At 35.8% G+C, this 17,403-nt stretch overlaps 1 protein-coding gene across 1 annotated transcript in view; it reads left to right on the top strand.

The window, feature by feature from the left end:
- Positions 1-17,403, top strand: part of PIGN (phosphatidylinositol glycan anchor biosynthesis class N) — a 103,518-nt gene that overhangs the window by 48,762 nt on the left and 37,353 nt on the right. The window contains exons 16-21 of the mRNA XM_032872297.1: positions 1,761-1,900; positions 4,501-4,600; positions 4,705-4,797; positions 5,765-5,856; positions 8,950-9,058; positions 11,326-11,434. Coding sequence (XP_032728188.1) covers positions 1,761-1,900; positions 4,501-4,600; positions 4,705-4,797; positions 5,765-5,856; positions 8,950-9,058; positions 11,326-11,434 — 643 coding nt within the window. The remainder of the gene's footprint in view (positions 1-1,760; positions 1,901-4,500; positions 4,601-4,704; positions 4,798-5,764; positions 5,857-8,949; positions 9,059-11,325; positions 11,435-17,403) is intronic.

The following is a 17,403-nucleotide window of genomic DNA, read 5'->3' on the forward strand; positions in this document are numbered from 1 at the left end:
TACCATCTCGACCTGTATGGCTCGAAACCCTTGAAGGCCAGCACCTAGCACAGAGCACAGCATAGAGAGTGCAGCTTAGTAAGTGTTTGCTGAACAAAGAACTGGTCCTAATCCCCCCACGTGGCTCATTACCATCAGGTGTGTCTTGATGGCGGGGGGGCGGTGGGGAGTCAATGATAAAGGAGAAAATGCCCCCCACTCTTATTATTAAAAAGCCTTTCAATCTCTACTTCAGCTGAACTGAATTCTTCATGACTTCATTTCCTACACGGATGTCATTGGTAATATCTATTTTAGGTATCAAAGGGTTAGATTATTACACCATATTATACTGACTCCAGAAAATCCCTGGAAGTTTTTAAAAGTACTCTTTTCAACTTCTTTTGTTATTATTTTACGATTCTCAAAATGATGTGAAACCAGTCTCACCTCTTAAAATGAATACATGCCCGGCCACCTTCAGCTTGTAGACTCCAGCCACCCGCTTGTCTTGGAGATGTGTGCCTTGCTGTGGGACCTCCCTTGCTGTCTCGCACATCTCCATCTCCAGTGCTGTTACTCACTTACACGTTTCTGTAGTGCCTTTTGGGACTAACACAAAGAAATAAGGGAGGAGAGAGTAAAAATGAAGGTAATAAAAGCAATGGTTATTTACTAGGCATTAATGACATTCCAGACATTTTGCTAAGCTCTGCATAACCTAAACATTATCAACCATGATAAGCAGTTATGGAATTATTATTCTCATTTTATAAATGGCATGAAATTAAGTATCACTACAGTTTTGTACTTTGCTCATGGTTGTGTGTGGTTGTACACAGAGCAAGTGACTGAGCCAGATTTTGAGTTCTGATCTGTGTAGTCCTAAACTCTTCATCATACCGCTGGTGTTTCACCTCCCTTTTCACAACGATGTCCTAGTTTATCCTTATTTCTTACTTCCTTTCTGATGACATTTTATGCCAGTAAGGAGGAATTATAGGGAGGAAAAAAATCTCTTGTCTCCCTCCTCTGCAATTCCTCTACTCCACTGAGTAATTCTTAATTCTCACCTTACTTAGCTTTGGCTAGCAATGCAAGAGGAAAACAGAGACAAAACGAGGACAGACAAAAGGTAATGCCGTATTACTCCTCCATTCCTGGTTTTTTCCTCTGGTGCTGTCCCAGCTTTCCGTAGATACATTCTTTTTCCAGTCACTGGAATATCTGTCCCTGAAGCTTGCTTCATTACTCCTGGCCCAGAGCACCCATGGGCCCTCGTGGCCCATGGAGGCCATCACAGGTGGCTTACATTGAGGAACTCCTTTTTTGTCTGGCAGGTGGTTGGGAAGAGAAGATATGACTGAATGAACACACTGTGGTTGGGCAGTGGGGAGAGGAGCGTGGGCAGCATGTCAAATTGGAGTTTGAATAGACAGAAGCATTGTTCCAAAAGAAGATTAAGTCCCACAGTTTATTGTGCGTTAAATGGGCTTCTGTGAGCTGGTCAGGGAGCTCAGTCAACATTTTTAAGATTGTTACTAAAGAGAAATATGTTCAGAGTTCCAAACAAGTTACTTGCAAACAAACTAGAGGAACACGATCACCTTTAAATTACAGCAATGCCAGGATATCCAGCTTTTTTCTCTGTAATGATACTTCTCCAATGACAAAAAAAATTTTTAATGCAGTTCTTCAATTAATCAGGTAGTGGTATGGTTTTAAAAACCTATCAATTAATATGAATTTAGAAGTGTTTTAATGTTCTGTTTGATTTTCAGAAACCAAGCCACCTCCTGGCATGTAGTTTTACAGCTCTTGGTGTTTTAGTAGCATTTTTCCTTCTGATTCAAGACTGTCCCTGGACTTACTACGTATATTGTTTGTTGCCCATCCCCATATGGTATGCTGTGCTGAGAGAGTAAGTAACACACCTTACTGTCTTATTTTACATTTCTTTGACAGTTTAATTTGTATTTAAAGTGCATGAGATTTCTATGGCATAAATCATCAAAGATATTTATAATGCCCTCCAATCTCTGAGCCTTCTCACTTCATTTGTAGCAGCACAAATGTTGCATATAAACATCCTTTTTGTTTTGCCTTTCCCTTTTGACTTCATCTTTATTGCCCTGAGGTACTATTGACCTTGTCCCCTCTTTTTGTATCCTCTATAAATAAGAAAAATCTAGACGATAAATAGGGTAATTAATATTGATGGTACTTTGCCAGAAATAACTTCTATTTTAAATTAGTCTCATTATCTGAGATCCCAGCGTATCTTCATGTTTCACAAGGAAATGTACATGTTTTCTTTCCACACATTTTCCCCCTTCTTTTTGTAGCTATCATTTCAACCTAGATAAATGGAACTTCTTAATTAAATCCAGGCCTGTAATGTATAACTACAGAGAGTGGTAGATATTATTCACATGGGCCATGGTTTCTTCCTTTAAGCGCCTCCTTACAACCTGGAAGTAAGAGGGAAACTTACTTACCATTAGAGAAGACATCAGAGGTAGAGCTCTCAGGCGAGTTTTAAGCACTTTAAAATAAAACCACCCAAATATTGGGCTGGTTCATGTTCATAGGCAGCAAGGGTCATGTTGCACATTATGGTGACCTCTATATTTGCACCAGTAACCTAGAATTTAAACTTGGTCTTGGGCATCCAGGCATCCTCTGAGAAAACCAGACCCCAAGAGCACACCAGGGAGAAAGAGCCAAGACTTAGTAAGGGTATTTTCAGGGTTGGCCAACATGTTTGTCAAGACACGATGTGTATTTTTTTTCTAATTTTTATTAACTCCAGCTTTGACCACATTTTCTATCCCTTAAAAACATTAAGTATTTAAAAATATTAACATATTAAAATATCAAAAATAAAAATTAATATTAAAATGTTTAATATTTTAAACATTTAAAAGTATAAGACAAAAAGACACTAACAAAAGGATATAGTGTTGCATCTCCATTTGAAAGGACTAGGATTACTGCATATATATACTTAAATCAGATTTTTTTCTTGTGCCATTTATTCTGGTTTAAAAATTTTATTTATTTATTTTTAAAAGAGTTTATTTATTTATTCGACAGAGAGAGAGAGAGATCATAAGTAGGCAGAGAGGCAGGCAGAGAGAGGGGAAAGCAGGCTCCCCGTTGAGCAGAGAGCCCGATGCGGGGCTCGATCCCAGGACCCTGAGATCATGACCTGAGCCGAAGGCAGAGGCTTAACTGAGCCACCCATGCACCCCCTGGTTTAAAAATTTTTAGAATGGAAGTGTTATCCTTGCAGAAAATTCTGTTCTACTACAGAACCTCTCCTGAATTATTAAATGTCTTCATTATGAAGATGACGTATGGATTTAAACTTTAAGAGGGAAGGTGATTTTGAATGTACATTGTGTTCTATCTTTATCTTTTTGATAGCTTATATAGAAAATAAAACATAAAAACTCACTTTTTCTATAAGATCTTCTAAATGATTTATAGCATCATCTCTTGTTTTCCCATGCTTATTCACTGTTGAAAACAAAAGAAGCATTCTCCTATGGACTGGTGTTATATTTACTTAGTAGTTTGATAACATTATGTGGCCATTGTTTTCAGTCAGAAAAAGATCATAAACTAAATGATACTGACCTTTTATAATTACTTACTTAATCACTACAAATGCTAAAAAATTTTTTCCAGTCATAAAATGTAAAGTACTCAAGTATGTAATACATTTTTAACGGTTATGGATTCACATTTAATTACAATGAGTGTACAATTAGCAGCATCTTAAATTGGGTTTGGAAAAGGTTATTTAGTTCAGAGAAAAAGTGCAGTTAAGATTTTCTCTACCTAGATTAGGAAAACCTATACTCATTTTATTAAGATATTTGAGATTTCAGTATAAGATTAGCCTTGGTGAATTTAAAAATTTTTCCGGTTTTTGTCCATTTGGGTTCATTGTATTTTATTTCTGATCATATATCTCTAATTGTATGTACTCATGTGTAGCCTAAGATCAAACATTTATTTATTTATCGTTAATGTTTATTTTTATTTTTAAAGGTTTTTATTTATTTAACAGAGAGAGACATAGGGAGAGAGAGGGAACACAAGCAGGGAGAGTGGGAGAGGAAGAAGCAGGCTTCCTGCTGAGCAAGGAGCCTGATGTGGGGCTCAATCCCAGAACCCTGGGATCATGACCTGAGCCAAAGGCAGACACTTAACAACTGAGCCACCCAGGTGCCCCTAATGTTTATTTTTAAAACAAATTTTTGTGATCATTATCAAATTCAGAAATTACACTTTTTCCTAAAATACTTCTAGCTTTCAAAAAAATGACTTAAGTGAAGAAGCCATTGAGAGAAATTTGTTAGAGATTATACTAGTTTTTGAATAACCTATGAATTGAAAAGTCAGTCCCTGATTTCTAGGTTTGCCCAGTTTTTATTTTTTACCATACATAACCTAAAGTTTTGTTCACTATATAGTATAAATAATCTTTTTGTAAATAATCTTGTCAAACAGGTTTCAAGTCATTCAAGACTTTGTCTTATCCCTGTTGACCTTTCCTCCAAGTCAGCTGGTTGCCTACCTGTTCATCTTTACCCTGGGAATTGAAGTATTAGTGAGTAACTTACCGCATTACAGCATTTTCAGATCTCTTTCATACATATGTAACTCCTTTTAAATGACCTCATTTTTCATTTCTTCTTTGGAATGCATTGCTAGGTTCTCAGTTTTTTCTACCGCTACATGCTCACCGCTGGACTTGTAGCTTTCGCGTGTTGGCCATTTATCACTCAGCTACGGACTCGAGCAAAGGTACAAGTACTTGTTTTGACATCGGACAGATGAGCCACTACTTTGTTTTGATATGTGTTTAACTCAGGGAATTGTTCATTTTTAGAGAAAAGGGTAGAACGTGTCCTTACATAAAGAGCCTGGTGCTTTTGACAGGAGGACCGAGGTTACCTTTAAGTGATTCACATAGACTTTCATATCAAAATGAATTGGTCATGCAATGATTGAGATACTCTGAGGCAGAACTGGTATGTCCTTCTCTAAATTGCTTCCTAGATTCCATTAGCCTCAAATATCTAAAGGATGGTATTGTCTAGAGCAGTCCAGCGGCTTAGGAGGCAGTGCTCGGAACTCAAGTCAGAGGAGGCACCTTTCCCCCAGCCCAGAGAATTGGCTCATGTTTCCACTTTGATACTTTTTTGATGGAGGTAACAGGAGGATAGAAATATCTTCTTTCCACCCTATGAGAACTTAGAAGATTCTCCAACTAAGGGAGTGATTGATAATTTTGTATCTTAATTTAATTGCAGAAGTATTTCTACTTCCTTCCCTCCTGAGCTCAATCACTTAATTACGATTGCAGGCCAGCTTTCCTTTAGATGCCATCAGTATATGGTGTCTCTTAAGTTTATTGAAGCCCGTGCTGTGAAATATGACCCAGGTTTAAATCCTGGCTGTTTCATTTGCTGGTCATAGACCTGGTACCACTGATACTTTAACATCTCTGAGCTCCGTTTCCTCATCTGAAGTATTGTGAGTAATATAACCCACCTTATGAGGTTACTGTGGGAAGGTAATCAGATAATGCTCATATTATACCTAATACAGTACCTATCAGATGGCACATCCGCCACCCAGAGGAACTGTTTTACAGTTTAAACAGCTCTCAGGTTTTGCATGTAGTCTTCACAGCCATATAGCCTGCGAAACACTAAAGACAGTTTTCTTTACCACACTTGTCTAAAGATAACTTTTTTATTTATTTTAGAGCATCTCACTGAGTTGGATTTTCTTCTGTTTGCTCCTGGCAGTGTTCCCACTGATGCCTGTTGTAGGACGAAAGCCAGATATCTTTCTAGTGTATGGACAATATTTTAACTTATTTTCTTTTCAACATAATTGTTTTTCTCAATCCACACCATGAAATCTGAACCTAATCTTGGTCATGAGTTTCAAAATAAACTAATGAATAAAAGTTAAAATACTAATATCAAACAATTACTCAGAGATTTTGGCTCAGGCTCTGGGGAGCATTAAGGCTCCTTGGAGATGATTTTGGGCCTTCAAAAAAATGAAATTGGACCAAACACTGATAATTTAAAATGCCAAATAAAAAAAAAGTCTAGAAGCTTTTGTATATTGAGGAATCAGTAAAAAGGTTTCATATGAAAAAATGTTCTGTTTGCCAAAAATGAAAATATCTATAACCCATTGATGCAATCTTCATCTTTGCCTTTGAGCACGTCCACACTTTATATGTCTTAGAATAATGAAATTGTCTCCTATTCTAATCTGCATGTAATGATCTCTAGGGGAGGAAGCTCTGTACCTTGACAACTGTACCATATCTAACCATTTAAACTGTTAGAAAATTCTGTATACGTGCATGCTGCCATCACACTTATTTCTTCTCAATATATCCCAAATACATCTCTAAAATAATTGATGACCTTTGCTTTTAAATTATTATCAAGAAATCCACTGGCTGTGTGTGTATGTGCGTGTGCCTGTGTGTGCTTGATAAGCTAAATGATCTGTATTTCATGTAACATTTCCTTTCATTTTCTAATCATGCAATTATCTTTGCTACTTTGTTTTGAACTCTTTATAAGCAACTTTTTAACATTTTAACCTAATCTTTAATTGATGAGGGTAGATCTTTTTTAGCTGAAGGAATGATAGTTTTTAAATGATTTCTTTAAAGTATATGTTAATTTTTGGTTATGTTATTTATGTGATATTTATCAGTGAACACATTTATCTCATTTCTGTGGATTACTAATATGGAATAAGTCAGGAATTATTCCAGAAAATCCGTTTATTAGTAGAGCCCAAAATAATTGTATTGAATTCTAAGACCATACTTCTAAGCCATAATTTATTAGTGTTACTAAGTAAAAACATTTTGTATCTGTCATAAACTATAATAGTATGTAAGAAGATGAATTCAAATATTTTCATTTATTTCTTGCTTCGTATTTCTGTGTGAGCTCTCCTATTGTCTTTTTATAAAGCCCCTTTCCCCACTTTGGTCAGTCTGCCTTTCTGTCCTGCTCAAGCAGTGTTGGCATAGTTGAGCAGAATTTATATACTAAAAGGAGAAGAGATTATATAAATAGTCTCCATAGAAATTTGCCACTTGCATATTTTGCTAAAGCTGATTTCAAGATGCAAACGTGTTAAAACATGAGAAATCTAATTTGTATTTTTAAAAATTATGTTTTTTCCCTCTATGCTTCTTAATTTAAATTCCTCAGTGATTTAAGTTTGTGCTGGTATTTTAGTAGCTATATTTGCAACTTCTTTACTTTGACTCCTGGTTCATGGAGAAATTTCTACTCACCATTTGATCTTTCACATCACCTCCCTTCTTTAGAAACTTACCAAGACAGATATGTGAAACATTTAAGGATAAAATTAAAGGAAAAATAAAATATAAAAAATAACAATAACTCTTACTTAAGTCTCTATTTTTGCCAGTGAATTACTTACTTAAGTCTCTATATTTGCCAGTGAATTAAAATACCAAATTATTTTTTAAAAGGAAAAGCAAACAAAGAATCTTGATCATAGATAGCTATTTTCATAAGTTTTAATGGTAACCCATGTTGAATGTATAACTACTTTTTCCCCTTAAAAGAATCAAAACAAAAACAAAAACAAGCAAATATTTTCCTAGGAATTCCTGCTTTGCATTCATTTTTAGCCCTGCTTTTTGCTCTTTCTTATTTCTCTTTAACCAACTCCTTTTCTCTTAGTTTTTGTATTGCCTTCTTCCAGACTGTGTCCTTAACCTTATTTCAGTTGTCCTATGTTACTCAGATTTTTAGGAGGCGAGAAATATAGCTTAATATTAGTATACCATTTCCTTGGTGTCAGTTTCCTTCAGCTTCAGGAACCATACCATACCTGGTGTTCTTGAAAAAGTGTAATTTATCGGGGTACTGGGTGACTCAGGCTGTTAAGCATCCAAGTCTTGATTTTAGCTCAGGTCTTGAGGTTCAGGTCTCAGGTTGTGAGATCAAGCCAGCCCACATCAAACTCCCAACTGGGTGTGGAACCTGCTAAATATTCTCTCTGTCCCTCTACTTCTGCCCCTCCGCACCCTCCTCCCTCCCTGTCTTAAAAAAAAAAAAAAGTGTAATTTGTTGTTTCTTTACCGTACAGATGCCTCACCTGCATGCTACCTTGGTGATCCCCGTCCTGCCCTTCCTTTAGCTCCGGACAGCTGAGGAAAGTGCCAAGATCAATGCTAGAAGGAAACATGTTGTCCTCCTAACAATAGTAGGGAATAGAAATGTTGATCCTTTTTGTGTGAATTAGTGCTCATAGTCAGAAAATTTATGTTGTAGATACTGATGATATGTTCATATAACTATTTTTATGTTGTTTTCTGTAAATTTATCCAAGTCAGGCTAAGAATTATGATAGCTGGTATGTATAAAAGTTTAAAAAATCAAAATAATCAACAGATTAAAAAATTTAGAAGTTCAAAAAGTCAAAGTAAAGAAATAAGGTAAAGATAACTAAAAAATTGTGAGAAATGAAAAATAACCCCATCCCTACTGCATCTTTTTTTTTTTAAGATTTTATTTATTTGTTTATTTATCAGAGTGAGAGAGTACAAGCAGAGGGAAGGGCAGACAGAGAGAGAAGCAGGCTCCCCACTGAGCAAGGAGCCCAATACAGGACTCAATCCCAGGACTCTGGGATCATGACCTGTGCCAAAGGGAGATACTTAACCATCTGAGCCACCCAGGCGTCCCCTACTGCATCTTCATCCTGTGATTTTTATTCCTGTTATACCAACATATCTATTTTGCTCCTTCATCTTGATAAAACCAAATGACTAATAGGGTCTACATTAGAGTAAATATCTGACATGTTTATATAATATGTGTTCCAATAACTATCTTAAGAAAAATTAAAATTGTGAATTGTGTTTTAAAACAGAATGGGTGCTGGCTTGCTGGTTCTCCTGCTATCCCTGTGTGTTGTAACATCTCTCTTAAAAAGAAAAGATCATTTTATAAATGAAGAGCTGCTGTTACATCTATTTCAGGTCAGTTACAGGTTTTCAACACCGTGTTATACTAATGATAGACCAAATGGATCTTCTGGTTGTATTTAATGATATTGTTCTTTTATTTTTTAATTTTTTTTAAGATTTTTATTTATTTATTTGACAGAGGTCAGAAGTAGGCAGAGAGGCAGGCAGAGAGAGAGAGGAGGAAGCAGACTCCCTGCTGAGCAGAGAGCCCTATGTGGGGCTCTATCCCAGGACCCTGGGATCCTGACCTTGAGCCGAAGGCAAAGGCTTTAACCCACTGAGCCACCCAGGCACCCCTTAATGATATTGTTCTTAAGATGCCATCATATTTACATTGCTTGGTGCCTGCCAGCTGAAAAGAAAGTTCTCTGTTTAAGATATTACATGGAAATATATTCTGTAAGAGGTATGAAATAGCCAAAAGGTCAGCAGGAGGCAGCCCGAAGATGCCAAGAGAGCAGAGGTTAGGGAGGTATAAGAGGCATCCGTATTGACCAAAAAGCTGAGCTGTAAACAGCCTCCTTTGGTCTGAGATTCTGTATTGCGCCTTCGAGTCAGGGGAAGGGTCATCTTTGACGTGAGAGGAGCCTCTAAGTATGTGTATATAAAAAATAGCCAGATTAATGCTTCAGATGATGTGCCAGGGAAAGTAGACGTCACCTTGGTTGCTGGCTTTGGTGTGGTGAAAAGAACTTTGAACTTGAGGTTTCAAAATCAGGTCAATTCCCAGTTACATTGCATACTAGATGTGCGATTTTCAGTGATATAGCTTCAGTCTGTTTGTTTTTAAACTGTAGAGATAATATAGAGTTGTGAGCATGGAAACTACTTGTTTGGTTTTCTTACAAAAAAAAATAAAAGAACACATCCAGAACACTGACAAAAGAAAACTTACAGGAGTCTTCTCAAAAAATTTCCTCTGAACAAAGCTGGGGTAATAGAAAGTAATGCCAAAAACACTCTAAAATAAAAGTATAACAACACTTAAAAGATGTTATTTTATTCTTGGAGAACAACAGAGGACATATAAAATGAGAAGAAATATTTTGTCAAATGTTCTGTCAAAACAAAGGAATGTATATTTCATTTTAAATGGTACACTGACTGGCTTTACACTAAAGCCCATAGGTAGCTTTGACGGAATTCACCTATAATTATGACTACTTTGGCAGAAGTGAATGTTTCTGGATCCCACTCTAAAGGACCAAGTATGTTAAAATTCTTACAGTCTTTGCTGGAAATACCCCTGATTGGCAAATCTGTTATGAAATTTGTTTTTACATTAACTTTATTAATTTGAATTAATTGCTCTACTGTATAGCATATTTTTGGTGATTCCAAGATAAATATCTTTTGACATATTAACATCTCTGACATGAGAATGTGTCTTGCAATTGAAAGGATCCTAGGACTGTGTCATAGCTTTATCAATAATTTTTTTTCTAAAATTCTTTTTTCAGTTTTTTTTCCGAATTCACTGAAAATATAAGAGAAATTAAAGGGACCTCAAGGGTTGGTGATGAGGTTGCTAATCTGATCTCTAGAGGATATTACTTTATTTATGTCATTTCTTAAAAGTAGCAAATAACCCATTAGTTCAGGAGTTGGCAAATAATTTTCTAGAGCGCCAGGTTATAAATATTTTCAGCTGAGGGTCATAAGGAGTCTGTCGTAAATTCTCACCTCTACCACTGTAGTGTATGTGGAGCTGTAGACTACACATGAATGAATGAATTTAGATTACACATAAATGACTAAGTTTCAAGAAAACAGTATTTCTAGGAACAGGCCACCAGCCTACAAGCCATAGTTTACCAGTTCTCCACATTTATATATATTCTCTGAAGAATATTGTGTTCCTTGTGTTCCCAGTACCAGGTGAACATTCAGACCCCAAATATGTGTTGAGTCCATGGATATGACTGGGTGAGAGCCACAGGTAGAAGGCACTCAAACATAGGGCACCGTCTGCATTTCCATGAGTTAAGAAATCTTCAACATTAATAATGAGTATTTCTAAATAGATATGGTGTGATCACATATATCAGACTACTCTTGAAAATGTAAAATGCCTTATTTTGTCCTTGTAAAGGAGGGCCTTTGCTTACTACCAGAGCTCTATCCTATAGCCTTGGCTGTGAGATGGTGAACTGGTCCAATTTCAGTAGCTTTGGGGCTAGATTCCTATTGTTCAAGCAATTTTCTAAGGATTCTTTTTATATATAAATTAGTCTTTCACTACCTTCTCTTCTACTGGTGTGTTTTGTATTTACTTTCAGATGCTGAGCATTGTGCTGTCCATGTATGTTGTATATACGACCCATGATAGTTTGCTCAAGAAACAAGGACTGCCTCTTTTTAACCAGATCATTAGCTGGATAACATTAGGTAAGAGGGCAATCAAACCAGATGAGTTAATGTTATTATATCAAGTCATATCTTAAAATTGTCCATTTACATCTGTATTATTGTTACTGAAAGAAATAATTTTGTTGAATGAAAATAATAGTAACCAGCTATGATTTCTATCTCATGCTGGGATTTGACAAAGAAAATTAGAACTTCTGTGACCATTCATGTGTTAATAAGAATTACTTGATAGAATATTATTTACCTGATAATAAGGCTATACTTATTCACATTTGATAAAACCCTAAGGGAATCCCGAAGAGGAGAGACTCTTATGCTGAAATTTCCTGTCAATTCATAAATTCTCCATTCTTATACAGGCACTAGGAAACAGTTCAGTTTTAACCTGGATTTCCCTTTTTGAAATAACATTGATTAGTCACCTCCCAACACATTACACCTTTTATAAAGCCAGTTAAATGTTTCAAAACACATTCCTCTATAGTACCTTTACGTAAGGATCCTGAAATACACATGTGAAGGAAACAGAAGTAATTTAAGGACTTACAGTTTTCCTTCTAACTAGAAGACAAGACAGGCAAACTTGAATCTAGGTTTTTCCTTTAAAAAAAAAAAAAGACATTTTGTGATGCCTATGGATAAATGTCACATGCAGTTTAACCCCTCTGGGTTTTTGTTTGTTTTTTTTTAATGATTTTTGTTGTTCATAATTAAAAAAGAAAAAGATCTTTGGATGGAACTTTACCTTGAAAATGATGGAGGCTGTTCTGCAGGCTTCCCATTAAATTTCTTGACTTAATAAGATTATCATTTACATTCATTTTGCATGAACAATATTGATGACCGCTCCTTGATTTAAAAACAAAGCGTGTTCAGTTTGTACTGTGTTCTGGCACTGCACTCCTCTGTTCCCTGAGAATAATAAAGGTAGATCAAATCCCTGCCTGTTTGGAACTTAATACTGCATGGAAGGGGTGGGTAATATTTCCAGTGAGGTGACTATTAGTAATGATCTCTCTCACATGACGTTAGTTTTTAAATCCCCAGAAAAAAACGGAAACTATGAATGGGAACTGTGGTATTAAAGGGAAGTCTTTCTGTCATAGTGCATAACTTCACGAATGCGGTCATATACAACACACACCAGCAGATAAACAATATACGGCAGATAGGAGGTCCCATGTCCATAGAAGCAATGTAGCCATTGCTCATTCCTTTCTAGGGCAGCCTGGCTCACCTCCTTAGTATTCTTACCTACCTAGGGATAAACTACCGTGAAGAGAGGCAAAGAAAACACAACTTGTGTGCATTTCATTATATCTCATTTTTAAACATCTAAAACTTCCAAAAAGGTTTAAAAAAAAAGAACATTTACCAGAATTACAGATAGCCTCCTTCACTTCATGTGCTTGTCCCTCATCTGTATTTATGAATATATGTATGGGTAACATTTTTTAGATACCATATTCAGTATTTTTATTTATTCTGCCATCCTTATATTAATTTTTCAGTTGACCTAGCAATGATCATGGCATTTTTTCTTTCTTTGTCTTTTATGACATTGACATTTTTGAAGAATATAACCGAACTACAACCCCCACCCTGCAATGGACTGTTACTCAGTTTGAATTTGTCTGCTGTTTTCTTGTAATTAAATTGAGGTTATGCATTATTGGTCAGAATACTGTATAAGTGATGCTGTTCCCTTCCTCGGGTCACGTTTGGAGGCACATGATCTCTATCTGTCCTTCATTGTTGATGTTAATTTCCATCACCCTATCAAGGTGTTTCCCAGTGTTTTCACTGTACATAAGTTGTCAGTGGGGACACACTCTAAGATTAGCAAATATCCTCATCAGAATTTCCCCCTAGGTGTAGCATCCATTCGTAAATCTTTCCTGATCCAGTCTTTGGACTCCTACGGCATTTACCAGAGGTTCTCAGCATTCTCTATGAATCTTCCCTTCTTTTCTATTCATTCATTGATTGATTCATTCATTCATTTATCTATTTATTGTTATTGTGGTCACATGAGCACCTATTTTTTTCAAAGATTTATAACTCATTACTGTTGATACTTTGGTGCCCAAATTGTCCCAGACTTGGCTAGAGATAGCACCTTCAAGCTAGCTTGTAAATAGACACCCACCCTCCCTTAATTTTTTTGAGCACTTTCTTATTTTCTGGCATTAAGAAGATGTTTACCTTATAAGGTTTGCTTTATATCCACACTGTCCAAGCTCTAGAATCAGTTATTTCTCTGAGGAAACATAGCTGTTTTTATTGGGTGAATGGTATTAGGCACCAAGATCTGAGTGCCGTATGTACCCATCATGACTGGGGTATCTTTGCTTCTTTACTCTTCAATGGACAGAACTAAGAAATACATGCTTTCATATACATAAAACTTCTCTTACATATAGATTCATATGCACACATTAACACACATGTATATGCATGTTAACATGCATATGCATATATACATACCTATACATATTTCAGGAATCATAAGTTCACACTGATACCTATATTTCTATCTGTTCTTTCTTGCCTTCCCCCATTCCATATTTACATGTTCCTCCCATGAAGATAACCAACCCTGGCTCCCAACAACATCAACATGTGTACTCATTGGTTCAGTCCTATAGTACATCAAAGCAGTTTCAGGAGTGTTTCACTCATACCATCACAAGAAACAAATTTAATATTATTCGAGATTTGTTTGTAATTCTCACTCTGCCCCCACACTTCACCTTGCCCAAGACCAAGGGTTCATGGTTAAATATTGTGTTCATATTTATTTGGATTTGCCTGCCTGCCTCCCTCCATCCCTTCCTCCATTTTGTTCACTGCAATCATGATATTTATTAGAAATACAAGGTTTGTTTGTTTCAGTTTGCTGTTTTGGTATTTTTTTTTTCTTTCCTGTTCTTTTTTATGTAATTCTTTAGGTATGAAGGATAGTCACACACTTCCAAACATAAAAATTATACAAAAGGTTATACTCAAAGAAGTGCTGCCTGTGGTACTTTCACCCCATTCTCCTGTACCCCTAATCCTTCATGGGCTATGACCTTCATTGCTTTCTGGTTATCCTTTATGTGTTTCTCTTTGCACTGATAGATAGACATAAGTATGTTTTCTTATTTTTCCTCCTTTGTTACACAAAAGGGGTAGCATTTTATATATCCTCTTTTGTACTATGCATCTTTCCCTTAATACCTCTTGGTAATCACTTCATATCAATTCTTAGAGCTCTTCTTTTTTTTTTTTTTAGATTTTATTTATTTATTTGGCAGACAGAGATCACAAGTAGGCGGAGAGGCAGGCAGAGAGAGAGAGGAGGAAGCAGGCTCCCTGCTGAGCAGAGAGCCCGATGCAGGGCTGGATCCCAGGACCCTGGGATCATGATCTGAGTCGAAGGCAGGGGCTTTAACCCACTGAGCCACCCAGGTACCCTAGAGCTCTTCTTTATTCCTTTTTGCAGCTGTTTAGTTTTCCATTGTGTGTGTATTTCATTGTTTATTTATTTAACCAGTCTTCTATGCTTTCATGTTTAGGTAGGTAATCTTTTTTTTTTTTTTTTTGACTACAAATAATCCTGCAACATATAACCTTGATCATATGCATAGTTTATATTGTTAGAGGTATATTTTCAGGATAAATTCCTAGAAGTTGTATTACGGTGCAAAGGGTAAATGCACATGTAGTACTTTCAGATATTACTAAGTTCCCCTCCAGAGGTGTACCATTTCTCATTTTTGCCAAAGATATAGGAAGAATGCCTGTTTCCCCATAGCCTCACCAAAGTCTTTTGAATTTATTCCAGTCAACAAAGTTATATCAATCTTGTGTTTGAGAAATGGTATCTCTGTGTTTTTAATTTGTATTTTTCTTATTATGAGTGAAGTCAAACATCATTCCTCATGCTTAAGAGCCATTTTTATCTCTCTCTCTCGGGAATTATCTATTCATCTCTTTTCCCTTGTTTTCTATAGAATTTTTGGTCCTTTGCTTTCATTTTTAAAAGCTCTTTATAAATTAGGGGTATTGGTCCTTTACCTATGATATATGTAACAAAAATTTTTCCCAGTTTGTCACTTACCTTTTGGCTGTGCTTATGACGTCTTTTGCCTACAAATGATTTTTATCTTTGTGTAATTGGTCCTTTTTTAATGCATCTGAATTTTTAGACAATTAGAAAGCCTTTCCTTGAAACCTAGGTTATGGAGGAATTCACTCATATTTCCTTCTTATACTTGCATACTTTGACATTTTACATTTCAATCCTTGATATATTTAGAGTTAATTATTCTAAATATATGGTTTAAGGAAAGGATTTCATTTAATTTTTTTCCAAATAGCCATCCAGTATCATTAATACTTAATTTGCCCCAGTGACTTGAGGTATAACACTTCTATGTCATACTATACACTGGCCTATTTCTAGACTTTCTGTACTATTCTAATTATGTCTATTCATGTGCCAATAATACACTGTTTTATTACAGACTTCATAGTATATTTCAATAAAGTCTGAACTTTAGGATCTACTTGCTCAAACTTCAAAAAAAGCCCACTGGAAATTTTATTGAGATCATATTAAATATGTCAGTTAACTTTGGGAAGACATATTTTTTTTTTAAGATTTTATTTATTTATTTGACAGAGACCACAAGTAGGCAGAGAGGCAGGCAAAGAGAGGAAGAGAAGCAGGCTCCCCACTGAGCAGAGAGCCCGATGCGGGGCTCGATCCCAGGGTTCTGGGATCATGACCTGAGCCGAAGGCAGAAGCTTTAACCCACTGAGCCACCCAGGCGCCCTGGGAAGACATATCTTAATCATGAGTAATGTTGAGACATTCTAACCAAGAACAAGGGATGTCTTTCCACTTGCTCCAGTCTACTTTTGTGCCTCTAAGAGTAGTCTTTATTGTTTTCTTCATATGGGCCTTACATATTTCTTAAGTATATTGCTAAGTGTCTTATCTGCTTATTTTGCTATTGTAAAAGGGCTTTTCTCACTCATTTTAGCTTCTAATTATTATTGAGATGACTTGCTACTGATTTTACATGTTGATTTTATATTCTATTTTTTTTTTTTTTTTTTTTACTGAATTCTTTCATTTTTTGAGTTAGGTTTCTCATTGACTCTCTAGGATTTTCCAAGTATACTATCATGCCATTTACAAATTAGAGGTATATTTCCCCCCTTTTCAGTTCCTAGTCGTCTAATTGTTTCCTTTAGTTCATTTGTATTCGGTAGTATCTCCAGAACAATGTTAAATAAGTGGAGATAGTGAATTGCCTTGATTTTTTTTTTCCCCTTGACCTTAGTGGGAATGCCTCTGGAGTTTCCCCATTAAGGTAAATGCTGGCTTTAGGATTGAGGTACATATATTTGTCATGTTAAAGAAAGTACATGCATTCTTGTTTTATTTAGCGTTCTTATTAGGAGTGCATGGGTGTTGAATTTTGTGAAAGGCTTTTTCATCATCTGTAGAGAAAATAATGTGATTTTTCTTCTTAGACCTATTAATATGGCCTGTTGATATTACCAAGTTACAAGTATTGAACTGTCCTTGCATTCTCTATATAAACCCCTAAGACACATTTTATTATAATGTATTATTTTCTTAACATTGTGTTGGAGTCCATTTGATAGTATTTTTCCATCAGTATTCATAAATGATATTGACCTTTAATTTTTTTTGTTCTCTATGTATCAGGTTTAGGTATCAATATTAAACTTCTTCATAAAAAAATAAGTTTCTCTTTGATTTCTGTACTCTGAAATAATTTAGACAACTACTTGGGCCTATCTATTCTATAAAGTTTTGGAAGAATTACCCCTTGAAACTACCCAAACCTAGTTCTTTGTTAGGTAGTTCCCTGATAACTTCCTGTATTTCTCATATGAAATTGGCCTGTTTTAAGTTTTTTTAACTCTGCTAGGGTTAGTTTGGGAAACCATATTTGCCTAAGGAA

This window comes from Lontra canadensis, unplaced genomic scaffold (genome assembly GCF_010015895.1).
Source record: "Lontra canadensis isolate GAN:19392208 unplaced genomic scaffold, GSC_riverotter_1.0 scaffold44, whole genome shotgun sequence".
Classification (NCBI taxonomy): domain Eukaryota; kingdom Metazoa; phylum Chordata; class Mammalia; order Carnivora; family Mustelidae; genus Lontra; species Lontra canadensis.